This window comes from Chroicocephalus ridibundus, chromosome 7, assembly GCF_963924245.1.
Source record: "Chroicocephalus ridibundus chromosome 7, bChrRid1.1, whole genome shotgun sequence".
Taxonomy (NCBI): Eukaryota; Metazoa; Chordata; class Aves; order Charadriiformes; family Laridae; genus Chroicocephalus; species Chroicocephalus ridibundus.
In genome coordinates this window covers 57,807,950-57,833,493 of record NC_086290.1, presented here as the reverse complement: position 1 = coordinate 57,833,493, position 25,544 = coordinate 57,807,950, and the positions used below count along the sequence as shown (strand labels likewise).

Below are 25,544 nucleotides of genomic sequence, written 5' to 3'. Positions count from 1 at the left end.
TTTAGGGAAAAGAGAAAAGAATACAACTTTCACTGTGTTGAGGGCTGTGTTTTCTTACGTCTCAAAGATCTCAGTTTGCAAAGGGCACATGAGATAACATTAACCTATTTTGCAGGGAGAGCAAGGGGAAACCGAGGCACAGCAGGCGTGCTGGTGTGCCCAGCATCTCATCGGTGAAAAAGAGCGTAGAACAGAGATTTGCAAAGTGACATCCCAGTGCCTGCTGCCACGCGTAGCCCTTCCCGAGGAAGGGAGAACAGAGCAGAGGAAGCAAAGGGGAAGGAGGAAAGGAAGGGAATGGCATTTGATTTAGAAAACCGTACCGACTGCTTGCAAAGCTGCTTGTGCCTGTGCCTCCGAGATGCCTTGCCACTCTGGCTGGGCGAGTTTCACGGCCTCACTCAGGGCAGTTCTGTGCTGTTTCAGGTTTCCCCTTTGCAGGATGTTTGTGCTCTCTTCCAGAGAACGCAGGTGCTCCTATCTGCCCAGGTCAGACTGGTTGTGCTCTTCCTCTTGGCTTGGCTAGGAGTTGGAAAGCTCCCGGAGCAAACTGTGTATCCAGGTCTTCTCAAATGAGGCAGACAGTTGTCTGCCTTCTGCTTTGGTATGGCCAGAAGCACTGAAACAGAACCCAGCCCCTGAGCCCCGCAGAGCCCAGCTCAGCGCAGGAGATGGCTGAGAAGGGAAGATTCCCGCTACCATTTGTTGCTAGAGCTATTCTGTGGCTGCTGTAACAACCTCCAGATGCAGTGAGCCCCAGAACATCCCCCTGTTTATAAGGAGAAGGGAGTTTATAAGGAGATCTGGGTTCTTCCTGCTGCTTTATGGGAATATGGAGAGACTCCCTTAGAAAACGTGAGGGTTGTGTTTTAATACACTTCAATCCCATTTCATTCACCGTATGTTTCATTCAGAGCTCGTCCTGGAAGGAAACTTTGATCTGAGTGAGTTTTGCCTGGCCAGGCAGCCGAGGAAGGAGCCACTCTAGATTTCCTGCATGTCCACACTCCTGTGCTGCAGAAGCCACATCAGGAGCTACTGAGCTCAAGGGCTGTCGAGCAGAGCTCTCGTCTGTGTCACAATTACGGAATCACCTTTCATAAATAACTTTGAGTCAAATGTCAGGATTTGTGGGAGTAACTCTGTCATCATAATAACGTACCATTTAGCTGCAATGTTTTGTAACCCAAATCTTTATCCCTGGCTTACCTCCAGCAGTAACTAAATCCTGGTTGTTTGCAGCCCATCCTCTCCCCCTCTCAGTGGATGTGCATTTGATTTTGTTGACCACTTGCTCTTTAAAAACAAAAGGCTCTGCAATTGTTAATGCCTTTGCTGCTGTTCGATGCTCATTTCCCAATTTCATCTTACTCCCAAGCCGTGATGGATTTTGACATGGTCAAATAAAACTCAAATTAATTGGATTACACACTTCACTTGGGTACCTTTGCTTCTGAACATGAAAACAGTCTCAGTTGTTTTCTTTCAGGGCTGTGAAGAAGGGAAGATGGATGGGGTTAGAAACAACAGTCAAAGAAATACCTGTTTGCATTCAGGCTTTAGGCACGAAATCTGGTTCTCAGCGGGATCTGGGTTAGGTCTTGTGCTGTTCTGCTGCCAGGAAGGCATTGCAGAGATATACTGTCATCCTTGGCACTTAAAGAGATTTCACAGTTTTCCCTAGGAACTGCTTTCAAACAACTAGCTGGAAAGTCCTCTCTGTCATTGCCAACGCTCCAGAAGTTTAAAAGGCTTCATAATGCGTCTGCTAACATTTCTGGAGATATTGTTCATGTCCTTTGGGCTGGACTCTGCAGAGTAAACAAACACCCTTCGGATCTTCCTGGTGTCACTTGGTAGTTACATCAATACAGCAGTGAGACATTTGCAGTCTTTTACACCTGCAAAAGGTTCCCCTGAACCTTTGTGTGATGAGTTAAAGCAACGGGTGAAAGGACACATGAGTAAGTTTGAGGTCATGGGCAGGAGGAGATGGACATTATTCCTGTATGGTGGCCTCCATCTATGGAAAACGTGGACTTTTCAGAGGGTTTGCTATCCCAGAAATCAGAAGCCAACATCTTCATCCAGGTTAAATGCAACAGGAAATATGTAGTTGGTCCTATAGCACTGGTCAGGACAGTGGATTGCAAATCTTAGCAGCATCAGGACGTGGGGGTTCCATTCCTCGCTTTGTGACCTTGGTGTCTTGGTCAGCCATAGAACTTTTTCCGCTAGGTTTCCACAACTGTTAGATAGTGTTGTGGGATGCTCAGATGCCATACAGGTGTGCCCCAGGCTACTAGTATGCTACAGTATAGGTCCATAGGGAATAGGGTTGTTGAATATGGTTTTGGAATTGCAAAAAATAATATGAGTTGGTTTTTTTGTACATAGTTCTGTTTTTTCTATTCAGTCAGCAGCTGAAGTGGTAAGCCTGTTGCTTCAAGTGTGAGGGAAGATGGGGGCAGCTACAGGCTGCTGATTTTTATTCCTAACAGGAGAGGACTGAGAAAGATGTGCAAAAGCACAAAATTCCTCCAATTCCTGCTGATGCCTTTCCTCTCCCTCCTCCACTCCTATTTCCATCCACTTCCCAGAACTCAGTGGACCTGCCCAAGCTGGCCAGTTGAACGCCTGAAATAATCCTAAATGGCAAGTGAGTTTCCCGAGTATGTGGAGGGGGCAGAGCGCACCCTCTCCCAGGCTTTCCTGCATCCTCAGACCTCAGGTTATCTCCCACCACCAGGTCGATGGCAGGGCGAGCTTGCTGGGTTGGTGGGGATATCCTGGACTGCCAGATTGGCTCAGCAGTTCACCAGTGCCAGACAGGAGGGAGCTCCAGACCCAGGTTTGGTTTCTCGGGGGGGGCCAGAAACAGATGTGTCTTGGAGATGGCAAATTTTGGGTCAGTTATTGGTGTCCAGTGCAGAGCTACTCCTAATCCGCTTTGGCATTCAAAGGTAGGATTATATAGGTGTGCAGAAACGCCAATTTTTTGACAGAAAGGACAACTTTTCTGGGGTTCTCAGAGGTGAGATGAGCAGCCCTGCAGGTCTGGGAAATGCAGCCTGTCCCCTTAGAGAGCAAAGGGCGATTGCTCCAAGAGCCCAAATTTTGCAACCTGAAGCACTGCCTGTCCTCGGCCAGCAACAGGCGCCAAAGGATTTTGGAGAGAAGTCCTGCCTGCTGGGACTGGGCAACTCTTCTGCAGGGACACTAACTGACTGCTCTGCTCTTTAACACAGATGGAGAACCCCAGCTGGCCTCCACTGTCATAGACACCATCATGGCTGGCCTGCCAGGACCACGGGGAGCCCCGGGGCCCGTCGGGCCACCAGGTAATAAACTCAGTTGAGCTGCAAACCTGTAACGACGGGGAAGATGAGCAGAAGAAATTTCTGATGGAGACCGGAGTGGTCTGTGGGATGCCTGTGGGGAAAAAAAGTGGTCCTCACTGGGAGGGGAGTAGAGCAGTGGGTTCAGGAGTGGGAAGGGTGGCAAGAAATAACCAAGTTTCTTATCTGTTGATAGTGGCAGATTGTTTTACCTTTGGCAGGACACATCTTGAGAAGGGAATAATTAAAGATTCTCTTTAAGAATGGGTTGTGCAGTGAATTCCTTTATGAGAGTAGAGTTGTTCTCGCTGCTGTTGTGATCCTGTCCCGTCGCTGCAGAGCTCCACTGAGCAGGATCTGGCCGCTGCTCCGTGGTGTGTGTGCAGAGTTTCCAGAGTTTGGAGCTGGTTTGAGCTATTCTAGATTTTCACCAGCATAACTGAAATCAGAATCTGGGATGAAAATTCAGTGGCAAGTCTTTTTCTCTGTGCTGATGGGTGGTTTAAATGATAGTATTCCTGCAACACCAGCACTTCCCTGTATGAGGCATATTTCGGAGTGAACTCCCATTAGTTGCAGAAAAGGCTTTTCCTTTCATTTTGAGGGCCTTTCATTTATCCTTCAGTTCCTTTATTGTTTGACTTAAGCATTTGTGTGGTGCATTAATGATTGAGGCTGATTCAGCTGTACTTTGTGGAGAAGGTCCACATTGTGTCATGCCAGGGGTTGGGACAACTGCAGCAGAGAGTATTGCTTCAGACTAAGCAGATATCCCGTCTCCCATTTGCAGCTATAATTTAACAGCTACTGTTGAGATATAATTATTTTTCCAAAAGGAATGAATCCGCAAACTGACTGCATAAAACAAGTTGACCTATTTGACAGTGTTTAACTCCTCCTGGAATCAGGCTCTTCTGTGGTACAGGCTTTAAAACAAATTCTTGCCACTGGAGTGAGCCAAGAACAAAAGAAAGCTTTGCTGTGCCGCAGTCAGCCTCTTATGCTGGCTACGTCCAAACCCTGTCTCCTTCATGTTCCTCGTCGACTTTCTGACAAAACTCTCGAGGGACAGACCGTAGCAGGCCTGTGGACTTCCCTTGCCCCCTACGGGACTCTCTCCGTTTCAGGAACAGCAGCTGTAGTCCCGCGCTCTGACGTAGCTGTTTCATGGATCTAGTTTACGTTTTCTCAAAAGTTGTCATTTTAACCAATGGAAATGCAGCATCTTACTGAAATCCGCCCTGCCTGTTTTCACCTTTTTTTTTTTCCTCCCAGAGCTCTAACATCTTCCCTAGGGCACAGGGGTGTATTATACCAGGATGTGGGTATCCAGTATTCCAGTGTGTGACAAAGTCTAGTCTTGCTCTAGCCCTGAGATTGATGAGACCCATTGAGAGACTAAGCAGAACAATGAAAGCACATGCATATGTTTGGAATTTAAGGAGGCTTAGAGGGAAGGACCCTAAAATTGTCTCAAATGATGATTCCCACCAGGGCCACCAGGCACATCAGGACCCAAAGGGCCCCCAGGACCTATCGGAGCCCCTGGATTACAAGTAAGGTGCTTCAGTGCTTTGGGGCTGAGGGGCAGAGTCGGGCGTTAGGTGCGCAACATCTTGTTGCACAAAGGAGAGTCCTTTATAAGTCGTAGATCTGATGGTTTGTTCCCCATTACATTCTGTGATTTTAATACCTTTTTTCATTCTGAATCGTGTCGAGAGGTTTGTGCTTTGCAGATTTTCCCTTAATCATAACAGCATATCTCACTGTCGCTGTGTCGAAGCATTTCACTGTGGCCTGAGCTGATGCAAAGGATCTGACATGGGCTTTACTAACACAGTGATAGAAAAATACTGCGTTTTCTGTGGAACACATAAAAAGAACAAAAATGTGCCCATGGGAATTCACCAATTCACCACAGTGAATTTGTTAAGCTACTTTACCAGAAATAGCGCTTTCTATTCAAGAAAAATACCACAAATTCCCATTAGTTTGATTATTTATCAATACAAAAATTGTGGAGGGGGGACATAATAATGGAGTGTGATAAACTCACTCAAAAGAATTTATGCTAGAAGAAGGGCAAAGTACTCACATGGGTGGAAAAAGCTGGTTAAATGGAAAGAAGTAAAGTCATGATGAATAGCGAACTGCCAAATTACTCAAAATAGCGGCTGGCTGATGCAAAGGGACTCCAGTTTTGGGAAAAGTATTACTTAATGCGGAGGTAAACCAGTAACATCAAACATTTCAAAGGAATCTAACATGACTAAAGAGATAGAAGTGACTGAAGAGCACAGAGGGGGAGAAAGGTTAAGCAGCTTAGCAGAGGGATGTAACTTCGAACCTGATAAGAAGCAGTTTGGAATTGCTAGAAATTAGAGAAAGGAGATTTTTATTATGTATTTATTAATCACTTTGAAGAAGCAATGGACAGCAGGTTAGTGAAAGTTTGCCAGTGTAGCAGAAGCATTTCAATTAGTTGAATGCTCTGGAGAACGATGAGAAACTCCAGCTAGATATCAACACGGTGGGAAATTTGGCAGCAAAATGACAGATGTAGTTTAACGTGATTAAATATAAGGTAACTCACAATTCCTAAATAGGTTCTGTAGTAGAGTCTGGCTTTTTCACGTGCAGCACACGTTATAAATCTCTTATTTTTTACAATAGATTTGTGGAATTCTGTGTTCTTGAGTGTCCTGATGTAATCACGCACTGAAAGTCACTGTTGAGAGCTGTCAAGAGCAAAGGACGCTCAAGCTTTGCTCATGCTGCACGTTTGACATAGGGCCAAGTCTGGCTTGTGCCTACCTCGTCTGGCAGCCCCCGTTAACCTCCTAAACCAGGCCTGAGTTTCTGAATCTTTTGTGGGCCCAGGGGAGAGGTAGCCAAGCTGGAGGCCAGGTCACTGTTTGGTGGTGAGCTGGTGGGGCTGACTGCAGGCAAGGAGCACGTGTTAATGGAGCGCCTCCCAGGCGAAACTGGGACAGTGCTCCTCTCTTACACCATTAAAACACTTATGTCCACTCTTGTTGGGCCACTTAACCAGACGTTGAGTCTCCTCGCAGCTATGCCTTGAAAGCCTGTTCCTCTGGATGCTGAGAGGTGGAGGTTTCTGGGGGCTGCTGTTAAGCAGGTGGGCTTAAATCACCAGTGGCCTGGAGTGAAGCAGGAGTCTCATTTGTTGTGGTCTCCAAAGCAAGCGATGTATAAGAAGTCATTTGAGGGGAAAAAAAGCATCTTGCACATGGCCATGGCGAGCTGGGGAGCTGACATGCTGCGTATAAACAAATAATATTGTTCTCTCCCTGTCTGGTTTATAGCTGTGGCTTTGCTGGGTGGATAAGTTAAGAATTTGGATCAATTTCTGCAAAGCAGTACAATTAGTAGAAATCTGGAGACTATGCCCTTCTTATCCGTTAGTGACTGTTTTATAGATTTATTCAACCCAGGGAGTAAAATTATTAGTAGAGATTGGGCTTAATTTGAAAATTGTTTATTAGGGTGAGTGAATAGCTTCAAAATAATTTCCACTGCACAATCCAATTAATTTTCAGGTATGTATGCTTACTCCTGCCACCCACTGAGGCAATTATGAAGATGGGGAAAGTAGTGGGGATTTTTAAGCTAACCATTCTATCTGTGTATTAATTTTTTCTTGGTAACTGAGAATAAGAACTATCCTGTCATACTGACCCCTTAAAAATGTTACATCGGTAGCCTGCGGTGCATTAACAGACCCAAATAGGGGGATATGCAGAAACTACAGGGCTTACAATATCTGCAAACAGAGCTTCCATTGGTGTTGCTCGAGGGTAAAAGAGAATCCAGCCCAATTGCTTAATGGGTGTATGAGGTTTTCAGGAGCTGAGGATCACTGGGAAATGTATTCACTACACCTACACAAAGGATGCACAGTAGAAATTAATTCCCTCTTGTTTTCCATCTCTTTTAGGGCTTACCGGGCTCTCCAGGACAACCTGGGCCAAAAGGCTCCAAAGGAGACCGAGGAGAGAGAGTAAGGTTTTACGTACACAGAGATTCCCAGCAACGTCTGGGTCATGCTTCAGAAACTGAACACAGCATAGGTCTTTCAAATTCTGTGGCACTACAGCCATAAGCAATTTTAAATTCTAGGTCTTCTGCAAGAACCAAGATGATGGTTTACTGTACGGATAAAGGGTTGACGCGCTTGCAAAGTCTGGTGTTGCCTAAAGAGATTTGGGTAGCAAATACATGGTATATAAAGGCTTGTGGAGACCAACTTTCCTCCGCCAGCCAAAGCTCGTTACTGTGGAGTATTTTGAGTGGTCTAACTGAACTCTTCCTTCTGTGGCAATAAGACAGTAAAAGCTCATCAGACTTTTCCTGAACCAAAGCCATTCCCCAGGTCAAATGATGTTCTTAATATATTTGGAATATTGAAATCATGCTCTTAATGTGTTGATGTGCTATACCTCAGTCCTTGAGGGGTTGTCAAGTGCTAACAACTAAGCATAGAAAGAAGGGCTGCTTGAATGTTATTTCCAAACTGGTAAAGTTTAGGAAATACCAGAGAAAACTCTCAACAGGACATAAATGTGTCAGATTCCCAGTCCGGCATTCAAGCATGAGGAAGGGTTTCAAAGTGGCACTTGGGCCTTCAGCTGCTTCTGTTCAGCCTACTCTCCAAAAGGTTTTGAAATCTCCTCTGAGAGACACTAGGAGCACAAAATCCCTTGAGAATGTAGTACGTGGTGGAGGATGATTCATCGATTAGATCTGCAAAATGTAGAAGTGGGCACAGGTGGACTGCGGGCAATCACTAAAAGCCTAGTGTGGAGCAGAGGCAAAAAAAAGAAGAAAGATAAGGAGAAAAATATTGGTTGGTACCTCTAAAATGATGGACATCTGCAGTGGTGGCTGCGCTGACACAGCCTTGTGCCACAGCTGTAGGAAACAAGTTTCCTTTCCTTCCAAGGGCCACTTTTACTGCCACACAGATGGAGTCGGACATTGAGGTCACCACCTGTAAATAGGTGGCTGTAGGTGACACGCTTCCCCTGTACAACAGCATCTCCTCTTCATTTCGGCTCACTCTTCCAATCCAAAAGACAGACGGGTATCTGAAAGAGCTAAGACAGACAAATGCAAATGGGTTAAACTCCAGTTTGATGACTTCCCAAGTTCCTGGGAATAACCAACAACAGACTTAAACTATGTTCCTCTCTCCAGACTGTGTGGAAGGAGAGCAAGTCCAGGTGGCTCCTTTCGTTCTCTCCTGAGGCACTTCACGCCAAGAGGCAGGGGATATCTGAGCATGGAGCACATGTGCCTTTAAAATGCTCTGTTTTGCCTGTTAGTTTGGGTGCTTGGTCCCTGTTCTTACATAAGAAACTGCTTGCAGCTCCCTGAAAGCTAGAGACTGTTTTAAGTGACTGTTTAGAATTCTTTTTAATAACAGTTTCCTTGTGCAGATCAGGTACTTTGGATATAGAATCATAAAATCATTCAGGTTGGAAAAGACCCTTGGGATCATCGAGACCAACCATCAGCTCCACTCTACAAAGTCCTCCCCTACACCACATCCCCCAACACCGCACCTAAACGACTCTTAAACACATTCCGGGACGGTGACTCCACCACCTCCCTGGGCAGCCTGTTCCAGTGCCTGACCAGTGTGTGGCATGTGTTGGCTTTACTAATAGATTAGAGACTGATGTATTTCTGGGACTAGAATTTAAGATTCTGAGAGAGAGCAAAACCTCAGCTGATGAGATTTTAGCACAGGTTACCGACTACAGCTCATCGCCATTAAATGTTGATTTTCAGTTTAAAAAAAAAAAAAGCACAGTATATGGCAAAGTGACAAGTTTCCATCCAGGAAACTGATAAGAGCTCTTCCTCAATGATTCATTTAACATTTTAATTTCGTTTGTGGTTGACCATATTGCTAAGACTAGACTTATTTTGAAACAAAAGCTTTGTTGCACTGTGTCCATTCAGTACAGACAAATCCTTTAGACTTTGATTTTATTCCCTCCTTGTTAGGTATGTAGAAGTGTAACGCTCCTTCTAGGTTTGGGACAAATGTGATTTTCAAATATCAGAATGTCTTGCTAAATAGGAAAAATAGTTTGTATTTCCTGTCCTTCCTTTGTTGGCGTGGGAAGTGAAGCCGATTGCTTTTTCTGGCAGAATTTCTGTAGGATGTTCTACGTGCTTTTTGTCTTTTGTGAGCAGGGATTTGAGTGCTGGTTTTGACAACAACATGCTGCAATTTTGGGTTTGGTGGATATAAATTAGAGCTAGCTTTACACGGAGCGGAGGAGCTGTGCAGCTGCAAAGAAAAGCAGAGGAGGGTTTACAATATCGATTGAGATTCAAGAAAATGTTATTATACATTCTTTCTGCTTAATCTCCGAGAGAACAGATGTAGAAGAGACCTGAAGCAGTCTGAGCGCATCCCCGGATGGCACATTTATACGTGTGCTGCTCACGATCAGCCTCTCTTCATCTTATTCTTAGGCAGTGCCAGCGAGGGATACACCACATCGTCTCCAGGCAGTCTGCAGAGGGACAGCTAGTGAGAGCCTGGGATAAAAGATATTTCTAACATCCAGCCTAAATATCCTTTGATCCCCTTTAAGCTGATAACATCCTTTCCTGTTCCCCCTGGACACAGAGAACAGGCTGTTTACGTATTTTGAGTGTGTTGTTATGTCTCCTCTCTGTGATTTGCCGCTTGCCTGTGCTTTTTCACAGGCCTTCCTCCCTCCCTCCAGTGCAGAATCCAAGTGGTTCCCTTTGAAGGTGCTTGGAGCACCTGACAGATTGGGCCTTCCTCCCAGTGCTCTTCGCGTCAATACAGGCCCTTGCCTGGTGCCGGCCAGCTGCCCACCGTGCTCTGCGCAGCTCTCCGCCGTAACGTGTTTGTAGATGCCCAAGGCCCGTTGGTTTTATACAAGGCCACAGTTTGATGGAAACAAAAACAAAACAGCGCTCCCTTTCTGGCAAATACTACAAAAAGCTGCCGCCAGCTAGGTAGCTTCTGGGGGGAAAAAAGGATGGGTTTGTTTCAGTGGATGTCTAGGGGAGAAGAGCCAGGTTAAATATGTGCCTGTTTCATCAATGGATTTCTAAAGATGCTTTTAAATTTTGCCTCCTCTTCCCAAGCTCCTACCTTGTCATTAAATAATCCTTAACTGTTCTCCTGGTCAGGGATTCTGCCCTGCCCCAGCCTGCTCCAGGGTAGGGAACCAACACTGCGGAAGAGACGGGGGAAAAAAGATGCTCAGTTTGATGGCATCTCATTCTGCCCCAAACCAACATGTACCATTTCAAAATGTTTAAAAAAAACCCAAACACTAAGAACAATGTGAAAATTAGCACAGCAGGGAAAAGAAACAAACCAACCAAAATACCGTTATGTGTGTTTTGCTCAGTAGCTGTTGGGGTTGACGCAGGGATGTGTGTGTGGAGCAGGAGGCAGATGAAACCAGTGCTCTGTGGGAGTCCTGGGCCCTGTCTGCTGTCTGGGTCAGCAGCAGCCCATCAGTTTTACTAGAGAGAAGAATGCAGTATCTTTGTAAGAAACAAATCTCCAGCCAAATTCCTTCCTGGTATAACGTAACTGACTGCTGTAAAGTTCAAAAAATTGCTAATCGTCTTACTGAGAGGGTACTGAGCTGAGTAGCTCTGTATCGAACCAAATTTCTCCAAAGTGTGATGGGATTTGGAGCTGATACTTGACAGAAAACCATGACCCCCTTTTGCTGTCTCTAAGTGATAATGTCAAGGGAGAGGAATTTTTTTCATATTATCCCAAGTGTAAGGTTTTTTCATTAAGCCATCTTAATTCCACTAGTAAAAATTACACTATGTTCTTGTCAAATGGAAAAATATCTCCTAATGACACTTAACTTTATTTCCAACAGGGGCAAGCAGGTCTGACTGGAGAGAGGGGCATTAAGGGATTTCCTGTAAGTGATGTACTTGCGGGTGTGTGCAAGACAGATGGGCTTGGTGCTTGCCTGGCACCATCAATACCACCTAGCTGGGCCGCAGCTGGTTCAACCAGCTCTCTCAGGTGCAATGCTTAGGCCGACTGTCTCCAGCTTAGACGTTTGTTCAGTAGGCAACCTCACCTTAACGTATTCCTCTGCAAATGAAATGAAGCACAGTCTTCCTGCACATTAGGCACAGTGATGAAATGCGGTGATCAGGAAGGTATCACACCAACAGAGGAGTTGTGTTTTGCTTGCAGATCCCCTCTAGCCAAACCTTGGTGGACAGAAGCCCCCTCCCTGCCTCGTGAGGTTCCTGGCTCTACCAGAGCCCAAAGGCGGGCACTGTTAACCAACCCAAAGTACATCAGCTGCTCTCAACTCCCTCTTGTGCCTTGCTCTGCTGAGCTGAGCTGGAAACCCTCTAACGAGATTATGAGATGTCTCCAAATTTCGTGGCACTACCTGAAGAGATGCACACAGGAGCTGTCTCCACTGGCACATATGGCCAGGGTGCACATAAACTGGTGGAGATGCAGGTTGCTGAAAGTGAGCTAGTGGAGCAAGTTGAGTTTTTTTGGCAGGCACCATCCAGAGAGGTCCTAGGTCCTCTGGGAGGTTTCGCTACTCTCTTCCTTAATTCTACCTCATCATTTTGTACGATTCACGTAACCTTTTCTTCAGTCCTTCCTCCCATACCCACCCTGCTTTGCGGGTATCTCAGGGATGTCCAACAAGTTTGAGGAGCCCAGGCATTTCCACTCTATTTTATTCACCAGTTTGTTAGCCTTGATTTACGTTTAGCTTGTGGTTTAATCTCTCCACGTCATCCGTTCTTTGGGAAATGCATGCACTTCCTGGTTAGGGGAGCAGCATCAGATCAATGTTCACAGCACATAGGGATCTTTGTTCAAGAAAAGCTTAATGAGCATCTTCAGAGGCAGAAAGTGATGTGACTAATTAATGAAAGCAGAAGGGAGGATTTTTATATTCTAAATCAAAGATGAACACGTGCATGTCTGGGGGAGGGGAGCGGTATTTTTATCTTGGTGTTTTAGTCTAAAGCATTGCTCTTTGAGAGCTTCATGAGATGTATATATGGAGTCTCGTTGCGGGCCCAGGCCATGGCAGCCAGCCCCTCCTGCACCTTGGTCACTCCTGGCCAAGTTCGTCAGTGTTACCAATGGTGATGACCTCTCGGGAGGCTGGCGGGAGCCAGGACAGAGCACTTTGGCCCTTGGCGTGAAGTGCCAGAGAGTCAGTTTGTTTTCTGCTGGTGAAACGCTTCTGCCTTTAATTTGTTCCTTTGGAGGGAAGGGATGCAGGTGAGCCTGGGCAGGGTCCTCAGTCACATGAGAACAAATTTCTGTTTCTTGTCTGTTTTAGGGCGAACCAGGAAAGAAGGGTGAGGAAGGTGATAAAGGCGCTGATGTGAGCATGCATTTCTACTGGTTTTCCTTTCCTTTTTTTCTTTTTACTGTGCTTCAACAATATTCCCTTTGGCAGGCTGGTTTGTGGAGGGCAAGGGTCCTGTGCGCAGTTAAAAGCGCAGAGCAAGAGCTGATGCGAACCCTGGGTTTCAACTCAATACATGCTAGAAATCCTGGTCCTTGAGGTTTCCTTGGCCACATTGTCAGCTGCCCTTCTCGCCTTGCTCTCTCAAAACCTCAGTCCCCAGTGGTTGTTCTGCCACACAGAGCTGCTACAAGGTAGAGAATTACTCCCCCGCTGTCCCTCCCATACGCTCAGGGAGAGACTCGGAAAAGCTCAAACTGCACGTGCAGAGAGAGAGAGCTGAAGTTCTTACATCTCTGCTCTCCCGCCCTAAAATACTTCCCAACATCTACCTGTCCCTTCGAGCCCATATCTAAGGCAACGGGGGCAACAAACTACAGCTTCAGTGTACGTGAAAATATGTGGACAGTCTTCAGGCAGGATGTGGCCCAGCTAGGAGCTCTGTGGGAGGCAGGGTGAAGCCCATCAGGATGGGCTTGCATGCCACCGTTCCAGCTTGTAAGGGAGCAACAAGATGGTGCTAGTTGCACGTCCCAGTTTCCTGGTGTACCAACAAAGAGAAAGCCCAGGTAACTCACTGGTGTTCAGAGTATATGTCAGATGAGAGCAAAACCTGTTCTCCAGGTAGTTCAGCATAGTTGTTAATGTAAGCTGCACATTACAAAGGTTTGACAGGAATATACACCCTGGGTTTGGCCCACTGCAGAAGCAGGAGCCAAACTGGAAGGCTTGGCTTTGGGTCAGAAGCTCTGCAAAGATGGGGTGTAACTGAGCAGCTCTTCTTTAAATAGGAATTTCTCCTGCGTTCCTACTTAACCCTTACAGCTTATCTCCCCTTTTACATCTTTTCTATTCCAAATGTTCACACTGCATAGTTTGGCATTATGGAGGCAACACCCTGAACAAGAAGCCTATTCTGTGACATATACCAATGTTAGTTCTCTTTTCCTTCTTGCAGGGGGAAGGCGTTCAACAACTTCGAGAAGCTCTGAAGATTTTAGCTGAGAGGGTATTAATTCTTGAGCACATGATAGGAATTCATGGTAAGCGTTGCTAAGGTTTTCTTTTCTAGACAGCTGGGGGCTCTGTTCAGGCAGCTGCTTGATGGTTAAACATCCTCCCAGTCTCCTAAACTCTGTCTAGTATCTATTAAAGCCAGGTTTTCAAAACTAGGTACCAAACGTGACTTCAAGTATGCTCAGAACTGTTGAGGACCTAGAGCTTCCACCCGCTGTACTAGTTATTCTGGCTTTACAGTAGCAGGTGAAGTGACCCCCACACTAATTTCTATTACCATTCAGAAAGCCAAGTCACAAGCATGAGGCACAGATCACCTACCAGCTTCCCAGGGAGCTGCTTGTTCAAGTCTTTGGGCCAGATCATTTAATCCTGTTAATAGTGTCTCCCAAGGGACTTTAGCACCACGAGGCCCGTGCCTTGTGTAGCACTGTATTTTACAGAGACAGCCCAAACAGTGCTACGTGTTACCCGGAAAACCACTCATTCCTAAACAGCTTGTGACTCTAACTTACATAAAACCTATTTCGCGATCTGTTTTAAAGAAAGTCTCACGTGTTCATTGTTCAGATAGACTTTAAGATTCTGTTGAGGCTATTTGTCATCACTGGTACAGTGCGTGGCATCATCCCTTAATGAGTGTTTTCTTCCCTTAATCAGAGTATGGGCTTGTGCAATTGTCCCAGATCAGAATTCTCCCTTTGGGCTACTTGAGGATCAATTTTCTCACAGCCTCCAAAAAGTGGCTGTCCCAATTTTGCCCCTTTCAGAAACACAGTAGAGGCAAAAGGTTGTTTGGATCTACTATCAGCCTGTGAGAAACAAGCCTGTTCCTTGGCATTGACCAAGTTCCGTAGCACTTTTCCTTCTTATATTCTCCTTGACACGTGGAACCTCATTCCTGGCCTCCCTTGTAAATCAAGCTGCTCACACCTTCCTTCAGATTGACATCCACTTTTATTGCGAAGTGGCCTCTGGATATTGATTTACCCTATGAAAATGCTGAATAGCTAAAATGTCCAGCAGTTCCTAAGCAACTGATTTTAAGTGTATCTATTACCGGGCAGTGAGGCAGCACGCTCCCAGAGCCCACAGTCCCCTTCTGGAGCCAGCACACTGCTAAAATGAAAATGCCGTTGGGCACTTCAAAGCCCAGGCAGTGTCAGTGCGCGGTGCCAGGCTGTATGGCTGAAGTGGCTTGGGTGTCTGCCCCACTCTCCATCCTTCACTGGCCTTGTGTCTTTTAGAGGCCCAACCTACCATTTCCAGAAGCAATAGGCAGCAACAGCTCAAGCTTTTTGGGAAATCATGAATCATGAACCCATGATTTAACCACAGTCACCCTGACCTTACGTCTGCATTAATCCTAGTTTGCTTCATATTTTCATTGGATTTGATAGACCAAGGGCAGGACAAGATGGTTTTATGCTTCTTTGCTTTGAGATGGTGGAGGTACCAGGAGGATGCCCAGCAGATTACCCAGGCAGCCGTCCGTGCCTAGCTGCTGGGTTCTCCGGGTAAGAGAGAGAACTGGGTTCCCCAGTCCATAAGCACAGTGCAGTGTATTTACGGGACCCAGGGCCTGGCCCTCCATTGTCTTTTACTTTGTACCTTCATTTATTACTGGTGTAAAGCAAAAAATCATCTCTTCAGGAAGCTTGTATAGACACTGGGGCTTGGACTGGAGGAATTCACACAACTTTGCCCCTGCAGAACTGCCTAGTTTACCCATTTTCTACATTGTCTGTCTGGCAATACAGCAGCAACAAGGCATGCGCTCCTGTCATTTTGAAACAGTCACTTTGGAAACCGTCTTTACTGACATAAATGTATTTTCTGTTATTGGGGATGGAGACGAGTTATTTTTACCCATGTACACTTCTATACCAGTGGAACTGCATCGGCAAAATGGATGTTCTTAAACTGTACAGTGTAGTTAAGGCCATATTTAAACACCTATATTGTATGACTTTAAATAATTCCTTTTATATCCAATAACTAGAGATAATTATATTTTTACTCTGTGCTTTTGAGATAGTTGCATTCTTTAACTCAAGACATATTTTAGGCCCTACAAAAATACTGTTTAAAAAGAGAACTTGGAAAGTAAGGCATTTTTTCCTTGTGCAATTATGTTCATCCCTGTATGTGTATATGGTTAAAAAAAAAAACAAACACAAACCAGAAAAAGACATAAAATAACAAAAACAGAATCTACTTGAGCACAGACCTCCCTGCACTGAAAGGCACCACACAGGTTTAAATCACCCAGCGCCAACTATCTGGTCGTGTTCCCATCGGAGGTGTTAAGGATTTGACCACAGGTTCCCGGGCAGCCCAGCTCAGCCCAGTTTAAAGACCCACGCAGAAATGCCAATCGCATGCTCTCATTTTCCAAAGAAACTTCACAATCAGTGTGGTTTCCAAAACCACAGCCACCCAAGCAACAAGGCAAAACATACCAGCAAACAAACCTCTTCTCTGTGCTGGGAGGGCAGTTTGAGATTATCTGGCCTGGCAAACTGTAGAGCGCAGCCCAGCAGAACACACGAAAGCCCAAATTGTTTGGCAGCGTTTACTTCCAGTGAACGCAGCACAAATCCTCCGGCAGCCAAACGCTCGCTTCAACCAGAAATGCTGCCTCGTGGGATCAAACCAAGGCTGGGTCTCTGGCCTGTGAGGTTGGGCTCTTGGCAGGGAAACAAGCAAACGTCCATCTCTGACGGCAAAAGGAGGAAGAAACTCGGGCACTAAAAATGATGAGGCAGCATCGAGTTATCAGCATCTGTTGCTGACTGCTGGGAAAATAGAAGAGTGGCCGTACTTAAATGTATATTTAGCTTCTTGGGGCAGGACACTGTGGGAAGAGGAGGTGTGTGTTACCAAGGCATGCTGGGAGAACAGACAGCTAATATTTATTCCCAGCTTTATTGCTAATTTGGCTGTAGCCTAGGGTGGATCAATCCTTTTGTTCAATCTTTTCAGTGCCTCAAAATGTCCTCCTTTACAAGGAGTGAAATGGTACTTAAATCCCCAGGAGCATCACTTCCCAGTGACCACTTGGCCTCATCCTTCGATAACAGGAATCTGTAGGCAATGCTGAATAGCAGCTATAGCCCGAGCAAATTTATAATCAATAAAAAACAGCACTTTATAAATGGAATTACAAATGGGAACAGGACCCGCTGGGCCACGTGCAGTAAGAGTACTTACCCCAAAGCGTTTAGACAGAGCGGAGAGGAAAGACCTAATATTGGAGTAGCGTGACGGCAGCAAACGTAGCTCCACAATTGCTTGGATGGAAAGACAACAGGAGGGACGACAATTCTTCCAGAAGAGGTATCATTCAGAAGGGCCCATTTACTCTTTCCTTAGCCTCCCCTTTTAAATAGCGCTCTCCCGTGACTTTCTCTCCTTACAGACTCTTTATCTTCCATTGAGCCAGGCTCTGGACAAGACGTGATCCCCGGCTCCCCTCTGCGAACCAGCATCAAGATCAAACGTGGTGGACCCCAGCAGCCGCAGGCCTACCAGATCCTCTCTTCACTGCTGGATGACAGTGAAGCCAAAAGGAGAAGCAATCGGATGAAGTAGGAGCATCTGTATGTTCCCTGTGCCTGTTCACCAGTTAAAGATACAGTATCCCAGTGCTTAATTGCAGAGTGCCAATGAAGTGGGTAGGAGGCTGCAGTGTAGGCACCTGGGTTTCCTTACCTGGCCAACGCTACGCCCTTATTGCAGGGAATGTCTTATCCATAGCTCAGAGAGGGTCTTATCAACATTCTTCTTGATTTTGTTGTTTTGCCTTTGGAATACCAGATGGCAGGTATCCTCAGAAGCTGTCTACAGAAGTGACACCTCCTGACCGTGTCTCAAGAGTTTAATCCTCCCCTTGTTTCCTCACTGCCCTTGAAAGTTACTCAGTTGAAGCGCTGCTTCACTGGCTGAGACAATCAATCCCATCCAGCCCCAAAGCCAAGCCTTAGCCTTGTCCATTGGTATAGTTGGTGGCATCTGCTTTTGTTTCATGTGGTGGTGTCGTGCTGGCTTCCAGCTGAAGATACCACTTCCGCAGCCGTTAAAGCATGACCTGCAAGGGTTTCTTCTAAGCAAAGAACAAACTGGAAAATTCAAAGAATATTTAGAACTGTTGCTCTGAAAGTTCAGGTTACTCTTTGGACTTTAGCATCAAAATCTTGGCTTTTCGTGTTGCTAACTGCATGCGAGTGGCATTATTTCTATTCGTGGTTGGCTGAGCAAGGACTTTTGATGCAAATGTTCATGGCAACATTGACTTTCCATCTATCTTCAATGAGATTAGACTGTTTCTGTGAAAATACAGAGCAGTCGTACGATGGAATTCTATGAGAATTTTCCCATATTGTGTTCAGCTTGTGCATACATCCAGAGAGAATTAATTTAAGTGGTAGCAATAACCATTCACAGAAAAGGATATTTTGCAATAGTTTCTTAATGCTACATCAATAAGGAAAAATGTTTTCACACTGTTTCGTTTTTTTCTTGTGAGCAAATCCTTGCCATTTGAATCTGCAGTGGCAAATCAGAGCCTAAGGAATTAAGAGCCTTGTCAAGAGCTTATCTTGCACTGGGAGTTAAATACAAAGTCATTTTACTTTTTGCAATAACTTCTTATTTTGGGGGAAGTCCCAGCTCCAGGGTTAAGATGTTGAACCTGCCCTTCAGTGACAGATGAATCACTACCCCTGCTGCGCAAACCAAATCAGACAAGTTGATGCCATTCACGTAGACAGTGATTTGTGTTAGAAAGGGTGAGACTAATCAACAGAACCAAACGGTACCTTTTTTTTTTAATTCCCCTTCCCTCCTCCCCCTTATTCTGACATTTTTCAAATTCAGCCCTGGACAAAAGTGAGCAAATTGAGTTTGTGTTTGGCATTTTATGGCGTAAGTCAGGTAAACTGGTCACATTCCATCTGGTTCCGAGTGCAAGATACAGCTAGCTGAAAAAGGCAAACTGTACTGCTACAATATTTCTGCCAAAAGCTGTTACAAAGACCAATAACTGTGTGGTCCAAGTATTCAGCAACCCTTGTCACACAAAGTGATCTTCCTAAGGCACGTGGTACGCTGGAGATGATGCTAAAAACGAAGGAGCTCTGCCAGCCCAACATTAGCCACACATTAAATTAACTTTCCATATACACGGTAAACATTGTAGACCTACAGAGACAACAGAACATCCAAATCTTTCCTCTGAAGAACATTCTATTTTCAGAAATGAACAGGCTACGGGCTACTTCAGGATGACTGAATTCACCATATGTTTTATTTGGCCCTGTTCTTCAGAAATCCAACCATCCGTCTCAAAACAGGTGAACTGGTGTAAGTTGATGTGGAGCAAGCACCAGAAGCTTGTCCTCCTACAGAAGCTTTTTACTGCTGCACAGCTACATACCAAACCGCCTTGGTTTAAGCTGGCTTGGAGGCTGCAGGAAACGCATTGACTTGCCCTGCTTTTGAATCCCCGCACTGCTTGGCTACTGCCGGGGGGGAGCACATTCAGCAGCCAACCCATGGAGTTCAGGTTGTACTTCCGTATGCTCAAGTTTTCCTTTGAACATTTCAAAGAAACAAGCCCAAAGTGTTACAAAAGTTTGGGGAGTTGAAGGCGAGGTACAATCGGGTGCTCTCTTCCCCCAAGACTCCAACGTTTGAAGCAAACACAGAGTGTTGGCAAGAGCTGATGCTTCAGGCTCCAGCATTCCTTTGCCTGCCCGTGCTCCGAATTACAGCTGGAGCGTGATACAGTCAGAAGACAAGGAAACAGGTAAAACTGCCCGAGTCAATAAGGTTACTGACCTCAAACAGTCATCCTGTATTCAGAATCCTTTGGGGAGGATGAAATAAAACCTCATGAATGCATCTTAGTTTCAAACCCAGCACTAAATTTTAATCCAGTGCTAACTATAATGACATTATGTGCATAAAACATGCTGAATTAAATCAGTGTCTTAAAGAAGGCTGGCAACCAGCTCTCGGCCCAAAACTGCCACAAATACAAACAGCTCAGCTTTTCAATATCTAGTGAATGACCAAAGCGCCGTACAGCAGCCCATGTCCCGCTGTTCTGACATATTCTTGGAATAATCTTTCCATTGAAGAATTAAACACACACAAAAAAGGTGTTTTCCCATTTACAGGCTGATTACTATGTAGGAATTGAGAAGTACTTGATTACCTCTTTGTAATAGGGACCGTTTTGGTTTCGATGACATGGACATTACAAGACATAGCTGGTGGCTTCCAGGCGAGAGCGCCGTGTGCCAACCAGGGGGTGCTGGAAATCGGCCCTGGAGACAGTTCAGTCCGAACGGGCGCGCTGGGCAGGCTGGTGCTACCTGTAGTCGCTCGCCACGTTAACAAAGTTTCCTCATGGCAGTTTTGGGAACTAAACTAAACCACAGCAATCTTTAAAAAGGGAAATGGCAAAATTTTGTTTCACTGGGCCTGTAGCTACAGGGTTGAATTTGGAGAAGAGGGAGTACAAAAGGGCTGTTTTCACTTCCCTGACGTTCTGGAGCCTTCACACTGAATTAAGAGAAATTTTTCTTCCTCCAAGTTTGTCTGCCTGAGTTCAAAGCTATTGCATTAGCTGATGAGTACTCTCTTCAAGGCATTCGTATTGACTAAGATTTTGGATTTAAAATTATTTAAAAGACATTACTGGCAAGATGAAAGGAAATTTAATGGAAATTGTTTGCAATAAATCCTGCCAAGTCAATTGTCAAAAGACTGGTTAGGTTTGGGTTGCAACGGTTTTAATTATTGACTTTTCCAGATTTCTGTATGAGCTATGTAATTCTTTTCTCCCCACACTTCTTGCTTTATTTAGCTACATCTCTCTGTTATGCGGTACTGTATCTTTAATCTGGGTGACAGTAGGATCATACCAAATGACTTTCTCTCTCAGCTGGGGTTCCATTCCTCTCTGCTTACACAAGGGTTGGACCACACTGTTGTGCAGTCCCAGTTTAATTACGTTTTAAAGGTGAGCACAGCCTCACACGCTGACATTACTGATCCTCATGACTAAGCGAACCACTCCAACCGCATTTTCCATCTTAGGCAGGATACTAAGCTTCATTTTAGCCAGGGCACATAACGCATCTTGCCGTGTCTATGTAACTTAGAGAGTGGATTTATTTCGAATGCGTGCTCATTTAGAACTATATTTTAATTGAAATGTTTAGTGCTTTATCTTACATGCATACTGTGCAATACCATAGTGTGTTCTTTTCCTTTTTTGTCCTAAGACTTTTTTGAAATTGTTAATGTTTCTTTGAGTTCCAATGTCTTTTTGACTTGGATCGGTTCTGGTAGTGGTAACGCGTTTTCCTTGCCTTGAGCTAACCAGAAGCAGCAGCAGCACCTTGCACAACCAAAAATCTTTGCAATTCGTGCACCCTGACGCTGACCAGCAAGCCGGTGCTCCCGGGAGGTGGAGAACGCCTCTCTCCAGAGTATCGGATGTGCGCTTGCTGTAAAGAATTGGTAGCAACCCAGGGAAACAGGAATAAACTACAGAGAAGAGCCCTCACCTGCTCCCGCCAAACTCCACAGTAATTTTGCTGTCAATTTTGAGAGGAACCGGCCATAATAATCAGATCCTGCTCTCCAGCTGGCAGGGACTGGTGCTGCTTTCAGGGGGGCAGAGCGCAGGGCTCAAAGCAGCTTTCGGAGAGTTTGGCTCTGGGACTGGGGTTCAGTCCCAGTCTCTGCCATGAACTATTTTAATGTAGGAACCTGACCACTGTGACAAAGGCTTCTGAAAGACAATCAGCTTCCGGAATTACCGCTCGATACAATTTATTGGAAATCCATTCACCTCCATGTTTACAGCCTCTGTCTTATTCGAGATTACATTCCATTCAGGTGTTTGGTGGTATAGGGGTTTAAACTACTCACAGTTTCTGTGATTGCATTGAAACCGAGCAATTCAAAGGTGCTATAATTGTCCACAAAGCACATTCCCGTCCATAGAAGGAAATGTCAACTTCTTCGCTAGTTATTTTACACAGTATTTTTTTTTATTTATATCAGTGTGTTTCGTATGTGTGCAAATGGTCCCGGCTTCTCTCATTGTAATAAGCTTTACAACCATTTGGTCTTTTATAAGGCAGCCATACGCAGTATCTTGCAATCATGTAATTTCTTAACTTAGAGCAAGAATAAATAAATCTCATCTGACACGATGAACTCATTTATGGCAGGCTCTAATGTTTGTTGTAAACACAACTTGTTTGTTCCACCTCTTGCATGGTTACTTAGCTGTTTTCATATTGCTATGTTATTGTTCAAAATATCTATTTCTCTTTATTTGCTATGGGTTTTGTTACTGTATATGGAATGTTTTGTATTCAGCATTTTCTTACAGAGCAGAGTGGGAACAGTATTCAAGAACCCACAAATACCAAAGACCTTTCATGTAATGCACTGAGAAATAAACATACTGTAAATGAATGTGATGTCAGGTCTCCTGTATTGACAAAGTTCAGAGCAAGTTCAAGCAGACTGCATCCTGAAGTGAGACCAACTCACTCTCTTTCCTGCTGTCCCAACTTTCTCTGCCTATATGTTTGCAGGTCTCTTAAAAAACAAGATTGTGCGAAAAGACCCTGCTTCTGGTCCTCTTCCGTGGCGTGGGGGGGCAAAAAGGGCTTCCCTTAACTCAAGTCAAATTTGCCAGTTTCCTTGGTCCTTGGCCATGATGGGACTGACTCTTCTGCAGATATTGCTAGAGTGCTCCAGCAGGCACGACTGCCACCTCAGAGGTTTGAGATGTGTCTCTAGGACACACTGAGTCACCTCTGCATTCCCAGCCACACTAACCAAATACAGCGGCATATCCTGCCTCCACAGTGAGCCATTTAATTCCTAAAGCAGCCTAGGTAAGCCTTCAAGCAATGGCAACTTTGAGCATCTTGCTTTGCATTGCAGAGCGAGGCACTACGTGGATGTGGCAGCCTCTTCCCGCAGGAGCAGCCCTCCTGTTCCCACAGGAGTTTTAGGGCAGCAGCTGAAGGGATGGCCGCTTCCCCTCAGCTGAGGACGGGCTGGCTGTGGCCACTGGTGTGATGGGGAACGAGCCAGAGAGAGAATTCTGCAGTGCTTAAGAGTGTAAATTTAGAGCACGAGTCTGGTGAGGAGCAGCTGAGGGCGCTGGGGGTGTTCAGCCTGGAGAAAAGGGGGCTGAGGGGAGACCTTCTCGCTCTCTGCAGCTCCCTGAAAGGAGGGGGCAGCCAGGGGGGGTCGGGCTCTTCTCCTAAGTAGCAAGCTATAGGACAAATCTGTTGTTATTTGCAACTTGCCTCACTTCCTCCTAAGTTTCCTTAGAGTTCAAGGCAGTCGAGTTGGCTAATCTTAGACAGCAACAGCTGCCCAGGCCCCCCCCTCCCCGCCATCCCCTGGGCATCTGCCTCCTCCAGAAGTGGCTGCGTTTGCCCACTTGCGCTTTCTCTGAATTTGCCTCTGGGTTTATGTAGACCCCCTGACTCGTCACCTCATGTGTCAGTTCAAACTGGTAGCAGAGGATGTGGTTAGGGACTTTTTTTCTTTCAAACCTTCCTACTATGGGAACAACTACTAGATTTAGATGCAACTACCTGTCTGTTTGCAAAGGGCGGCTTTGCTCTGCGTGAGCCTCAGCTGTAGGAGAGGACCTGGGCTGTGTCTGTCAGCAACATGACAGTTCTAGTTTCTGAACTTGTTTTTTTATATGCTAACAAAAACAAGAGATATGTAAATCACAGCCAATTTTTTTCCCCTACTGCTCAGATTGCACTGCAGATACGCAGATACCAATAGTGTAGCAAAGTCTAAGTCTTGTAAACACCGGGAAACGTCCGCAGTGTCAAGGCCTCTGCTTCATACAGCTTTTTGCATCACTGATGAGGACATACTCAAGGTTACTTGATGCCAAACATTCCCATGCAGCACTTCTCCTGGTCTCTCAGGGTGTATTTATCTTGGTTCTTGTGTCCTAACACCTCCAACTGATATTTTTATCCTTGCAAAAAGTCCTCCGAGGGAAGGCAGTTCTGTTAATCACTACTGTACAGATTGGGAGTTGCTGGATAAAAGGCTAAATTAATTTCTCAGGACGTTTGTGGCTGCGCTGGCCTGCCAAGCACCAAATTAGCATCAGGCCCATGTTGGTCTCTGGGCCATTATGGCCGCTGATTGTAATCAGAGCAAGGGGAAAGGGCGCTTTTCCTAACGCTTAACGCAGCACAAGAAAAATCAATGGTAGAGTTGAACAGATTGAACTTCTAGCAGGAGCTGATTAAAAAAATTATATATATATATATATACACACACACACAGAGAGACAAAACACAGTTACTCTTTGAATACACTGTGTTAACTCTTCATTAACCACACGCTCAGCAGAGCAGCAAGTTGTTATACAGCTTTTTTAAAGACAGTCAACCATTAACACCACAGTAAGAATGGCTCCGACAATACTGCTCTCCACGTCTCAGCCTGTTGTACACAACCGGGGCAGGGCCACCAGGAGCACCCCCGCCCAACGCAGCCTGAAGCAGCGTCTGTAACCCATCCGCACAGACAACGCCGGGGACAGGGAAACAGCAATCCTGATATGGGAACAAACTATTCCTAACCTTCCCAAGCAACACTATGGCCAGAAAGGCAGCTACAACTCTGTACCTATTACAAAGGAAAAGTAAACGGGGAAATTACATTATCCTATTTATCTTTGCTACCTCTTTTAGAACAGTGTGTCTACAGTTCACAAAAACCTGTGACAAGTTGGTTCAAAGACGGATTGGAAAATATTTGACTACTCCAGACTTCAGCAAATAATTTGCTTGGCTTCAAAGAGCGACTGGTAGCTGATCAGGCGCAGCTTAAGTTATCTCTCAGACTCCATGAGAGAGGCAGAGAGAAACAGCTGTGCCAGAGGGCCCCCACCCCTTAGGACAGGATCAAGCACCCTTAGCCAAACCCAATCCCCCCCTTTTTTTAAAAAAAAAAAAATAAATCCGCCTGACAAATGGGATAGCACACAGCTTTTGCAGCCTAGCAAGGAAAAAGTGTATTAGCCACTATCCGGCAAATAAAAAACAATAGGGCACTCTTCTAAAGACGATGATAATTAACCATTGTAACAATTTGCCAAAGAATGTGGTAGAGTTTTTGCTACTAGACATTTTTCAAATTAAGAGAGGACTTTCTCCTTCTAAGTAAGTGTGTGTGTGTATGCATGTATATATTCCAACTCAAGGAAGAATTAATTCAGCAGAGCCACACTAGATAATCAAACTGGCAGAGTCGGTGATCGCAAAGTTGCCGATGCCCACTCCTGACCCTGCCTGTATTGCGCACAGCACAGCTCGGCGCTATACGCCATCTGTACAAATGCACCAGGGATGGGGACAGGAGCCGCGTAGCTTCCCACTAACGGATGGCTGCCCTAAGCACGTCTCTAGGACACACCATCTTCGTGCAGCACCCAGACGGGTCTAGGCTATGACAACTGACAACCCGGCCCGTGGGAAAGGGCTGTCCAGGATGGAAAACTTCTGGCATCAAAAGTTTGGACTGATACTGGCCATGTACCAAGGCAAGCTGGAGGTGCCCTGCTGATCATGGGCTACTGTGGTAGAAGGGAAAGGCTGAGTCA

At 45.5% G+C, this 25,544-nt stretch overlaps 1 protein-coding gene and 1 long non-coding RNA gene across 6 annotated transcripts in view; one reads left to right on the top strand and one right to left on the bottom strand.

Moving 5' to 3' along the window:
• The window catches only part of COL26A1 (collagen type XXVI alpha 1 chain), a 179,666-nt gene extending 157,306 nt beyond the window's left edge, over positions 1-22,360 (top strand). For 4 of the 5 annotated variants that reach the window (XM_063342417.1, XM_063342414.1, XM_063342416.1 and 1 more), the window contains 6 exons: positions 3,249-3,341; positions 4,833-4,894; positions 7,297-7,359; positions 12,713-12,757; positions 13,800-13,884; positions 17,280-22,360. In XM_063342417.1, the coding sequence (XP_063198487.1) occupies positions 3,249-3,341; positions 4,833-4,894; positions 7,297-7,359; positions 12,713-12,757; positions 13,800-13,884; positions 17,280-17,452 (521 nt within the window). In that variant the 3' untranslated portion in view covers positions 17,453-22,360. The remainder of the gene's footprint in view (positions 1-3,248; positions 3,342-4,832; positions 4,895-7,296; positions 7,360-12,712; positions 12,758-13,799; positions 13,885-17,279) is intronic. The other variant, XM_063342415.1, reaches the window with a different exon arrangement.
• Positions 1-25,544, bottom strand: part of LOC134518977 (uncharacterized) — a 29,361-nt gene that overhangs the window by 2,389 nt on the left and 1,428 nt on the right. Inside the window, exon 2 of the long non-coding RNA XR_010072102.1 lies at positions 8,214-8,455. This is a non-coding gene — a long non-coding RNA (uncharacterized LOC134518977). The remainder of the gene's footprint in view (positions 1-8,213; positions 8,456-25,544) is intronic.